The sequence below is a fragment of the Rhea americana genome, unplaced genomic scaffold, assembly GCF_003343005.1.
Source record: "Rhea americana isolate MKP2758 unplaced genomic scaffold, rheAme1 scaffold_225, whole genome shotgun sequence".
Taxonomy (NCBI): Eukaryota; Metazoa; Chordata; class Aves; order Rheiformes; family Rheidae; genus Rhea; species Rhea americana.
Window position 1 is genome coordinate 621497 of NW_028186341.1, and position 4368 is coordinate 625864.

At 59.7% G+C, this 4368-nt stretch overlaps 1 protein-coding gene across 1 annotated transcript in view; it reads right to left on the reverse strand.

Annotated features, from left to right (window-relative positions):
• NCOA1 (nuclear receptor coactivator 1) overlaps positions 1–4368 on the reverse strand; it is a 114557-nt gene that overhangs the window by 16012 nt on the left and 94177 nt on the right. Inside the window, exons 6-7 of the mRNA XM_085305680.1 lie at positions 3899–4076; positions 1–72 (exon numbers count right to left, since the gene is read on the reverse strand). Of these exons, the coding sequence (XP_085161806.1) occupies positions 1–72; positions 3899–4076 (250 nt within the window). The remainder of the gene's footprint in view (positions 73–3898; positions 4077–4368) is intronic.

A 4368-nucleotide genomic window follows, 5' to 3' on the forward strand; every position in this document is an offset into this window, starting at 1 on the left:
GGATCAGCATCCTGCAGCTGAATGTATGGCTGTTGCGCCTCGTCGCTTCTTGAGGCCAAGGGACTCCGTTCACTGCGCGGGGGCAGAAAGGAGGGCGAGAGGGAGGCTTGCGGGCTGCGACCGCCCGCGAGCGCCTCCCGAGCCGCCCGGCAAGGCTCGGCCGCCTCCCGGTCCCCTCGGCTTCGCGCCCCGCGGCGCACCCGCCCGCGCAGGCTCCCCGGCGAGCCGCCAGCTCCAGCGGACCCCTCCGAGAAAGGGACGGGGCGGAAAGAAACCCAAGGCTTGAGGCCAGAGCAACGCCCTCCCCGTGACTTCTTCGGACACCGCTGGAAAACATCGCTCACCGCACCTTCCCACGAACCYAGCGAGCCCCACGGCTAACGAGCCGCGCTTCGCGGCGCCCTCCGGGACGGCCGCGCCGCCCGGATTACTGTATTCTCCGGGCGCATGGGGAAACCGAGGCACGGAGCRGCGCAGCGATGCGCCGAAAGCCCCAGCTCTCGGCTCCCCGCGCAGCTCTAGCGAAGTCAGCTTCGCTGCCCGCTCCGCAGCTCCCAGAGCCGATAAACCAGCAGCCCGAGCCGGCACGTCCCCGGCGCCCGCGGGGTCCGCGGCTGCGGAGCGGCTCCGAGGACGGTCGCTGGAGACCGGCGCCGGCACCTCCCGCGCCTGCATCTTCTCACTCTGGGGGCTGACGGTAGGGAGGTCCCTGCTGCTGCCCGCAGAGCAGCGAGGCCTCCCGGGGTCCGTCAAAGCGACTGCCCATCACGCTCCCGAGAGCCGGCGGTACACGAGCGAGCACCGAAAAGCAGCGGCTGAACCGCAGCGGCACGTCCCCCGTTTCCCCACCGCGTGCTCAGAGGTACGTCGACATTTCTGTTATCAAGCGCCGCTTTAGGAGGGCACCTCGGCTGTAAAAACTCACTCCACTTGCGGACCCGGCGTTTGAGCTCGCGCCTCAGCAGCAACAGAAAAAGCAGCAGCAACAAAACACTCTGCAGCRTTTGTTTAGCTGCTCAGGAACTGCAAAAATCTGGAATTTAAACCACAGTTTTTCTGGTGAGGCCTGCAGAACTGGCTTCGATTTTTGTGTATGACCTCGTCTTCTCCACAAACTCCTGTGCACCAATGTAAGGGCAGACTGTGCTGACCCTCTATAAAACCTCTTCGCGGACAGCTGTATTCACCCCAAGTGATTTTGCCGTCAGCAGATTAGGAAGCTTTCATATCAACTGACCTACTAGAAGAGCTGAGGGACTCGTAACATCCAAGTGCAAGGAAGAAAACAGCCATTCACAACCTCAAAMTAGGCAACCAGAGGGATAAGACTAATCCAGAGTCTTTGAAGGCTCAATGCAATGAGTGTTTACAAATTTAGAGGCTGAGACTCAAGACATCCTTGTGTTTTGCARCTTGTTCTTCCATGTGAACTCATTCTTCTACTGCATGCAAGTGTCCTCTTTCAGGTCCACCCGAGGATCTCCACATTCAGTCAAGGAGTAAAAAATTGGATTTTGATTGAGCCACATATGCCTCCATCTCAGTGTACTTCCAGCTTCACAGAATCGGTAAGGTTGGCAGGGACCTCTGGAGATCATCTAGGCCAACCCCCCTGCTCAGCAGGGTCACCTAGAGCATGGCAGACAGGGTTGCATCCAGGCGGGCCTTGAAGATCTCCAGAGAAGGAGACTCCACAACCTCTCGGGGCAACCTGTGCCAGGGCTCCGTCACTCTCACAGGGAAGAAATTCCCCCTCATCTTCAGGCGGAACTTCCTGTGGTTCAACTTCTGCCCATTGCCTCTTGTCCTGTCACACGGGGCAACTGAAAAGAGTTTGTCCCCGTCCCCTTGACACCCTCCCTTCAGGTACTTGYACACAYTGATCAGATCCCCCCTCAGTCTGCTCTTCCCCAGGCTGAACAGGCCCAGCTCTCGCAGCCGTTCCTCATGGGCAGGTGCTCCAGCCCTCTGATCATCTTCGTAGCCCTACGCTGGACTCTCTCCAGGAGCTCCATGTCTCTCTTGGACTGGGGAGCCCAGAACTGGACACAGGACTCCAGATGAGGCCTCCCCACGGCTGAGTAGAGGGGCAGGATCGCCTCCATCCACCTGCTGGCAACACTCTTCCCAATGCACCCCAGGAGACCATTGGCCTTCTTGGCCACAAGGGCACRTTGCTGGCTCATGATCAACTTGTCATCCACCAGCACTCCCAGGTCCTTCTCTGCAGAGCTGCTCTCCAGAAGGTCAGCCCCCAGCTTGTACTGGTGCCTRGGRTTATTTYTCYCTAGGTGCAGGACTCTGCACTTGCCCTTGTTGAACCTCAGGAGGTTCCTCTCTGCCCAGTTCTCCAGCCTGGCCAGGTCTCTCTGAATGGCAGCACAGCCCTCAGGTGTGTCACCCACTCCTCCTAGCTTGGGATCATCAGCAAACTTGCTGAGGAGGCACTCTGTCCCCTCATCCAGGTCGTTGATGAAAAAGTTGAACAGGATGGGACCCAGTCCTGACCCTTGGAGAACTCCACTAGCTGTAGGCCTCTAACAAGACTCCACGCCACTGATGACGACCCTCTGAGCTCTGCCTTTCAGCCACTTCTCAATCCACCTCACTGTCCACTCATCTAATCCACACTTCCTGAGCTTCTCTAGGAGGATGTTATGGGAGACAGTGCCAAAAGCTTTGCTGATGTGAAGGTAAATACTGTGACAGACAAGAAGAGCCTGCTCACGGCTGGAAGTGTCTTCGGGTCACACTGCTGGAAGTGTCTTCTGATCACACTGGTTAGTGTCTTCTGCTGTCAGGGCCACCAGGTGGGCTTAGTGTCACCCAAGGGTCCTACTGCTGCCCCGACCCTGCCATCATTTAAGATAACCCTGACTTTGCAGTAACCTACCTGGGGAAGAAGTTCATCTGATCCTGCAGACAGCTGACTTCTCCGGCAGAGCTGCACATCCCTGGCCACATTGAGCCATGCCAGTGGAGCAGCAGAAGCCATCCTACATGAGCTGGGACAAGCACCCAGCCTCGATCCCTCAAGCCAACACCTCCAAACACTCCTTAAGTAGAAGCCCGAGTGCACCGAGGAGCTTTTATCCGAGCAGAGCTCCACCCATCTTAGCAAGAACGAGCAGCTCTGCTGGCCTAGAAGACGGCAGTGGCTCCAAGAGCTGTTCTGGTCGTCGGCCCCCCTCAACTCCCAGCCTGCTGCGGCAAGCCCAGCCCTGCCTCCGGGGGTCAGCAAGCAGCAGCGTTTTGGGCAAACCACCCTCAACGATGCCCCACCGAAGTCAAAGCTTCGCAAGCCACGTGTCCCATTGGAGTCCGCGGAGGTTTCGGGCTGGGGAGCCGGGGCAGCTTCCTACTGGGAGCTAAATCACGGTGCTCTTGAGCAAGCATGGTATTTTTAAAAAAGGAGCGTGCACACCAGTGCTGTCCCCTGGCTTTCTTTAATCCTGCCCCAGCCACTGGGGCTGTTACTTCTTCAAGATCTAGTATTAATTTTATCCGTATAGGAATTATTTACCTCGGCAAAAGTTTCTGGCTCGTTATCTGGGTCATGTATTTCCGTACGCAGCAAAACCGCACCAGAAGCGCCCGCTGCCGTAAGGTGAACTTCACTGAGGACAGAAGAGCCTTTCGACAGCACTCTCCAACCGCCGAGCGAGCAGCGCGCTCCCGACTCCCCCCTGCTGCTCCCAGGACGCCGTACCCGCAGCAGCGCACGCCGGACCGCGACGCGCGCTGTGATACCTGCAGACGGGCTCTGGGTGCCAGAGCCCAGCAGCGCCCCGAGGCAAAGCAGGCTCTCGCCTCCCTGCGAACTCGAAGCCACAACGGGACCAAGACCGCCTTACCGAACGAAGGCGGGAGAGAGCCAGCCGCGCGAGGGCTTTCTTACCTAGCGACTTGGGCAGCAGGTTCTTGACGAACTCGGCGTGATCGCCCACGTGCAGGATGCTGTAGACGCTGGTGTTCATGAGCTCCTCCTGGTTGTAGCCCAGGTAGCTGGTCACGTTCTCGGAGACGAAGACGATGCGCCCCTCGCGGTTCACCACGAAGAAGAAGCCGTCCAGGGCCTGCAAGGGGGGACAGAGCGGTGAGGGCGGCGGAGCCCCGGCGCGCCGGGGCGGCTTCGGCACTGCTGGGGTCCGGCCGTCACGACTGCAGACGGCAGGTGCAACCCCGGCCCTTCGCCTGCTTTAGCTCGTATCGCCCTGGCGGTTTCGCTCAGCTCTCCCCCCGCCCCACGGTTTCCACCCGCCTTTTGGCCGCGCGCAGGATCCCTCCGGGCCCCGCGGGCCCTTTGCCGGCGGTCAGGCAGCAGCTCGTTCGCTCGAGCCCGCGCGCAGGGCCCCGAGCCACGCGCCG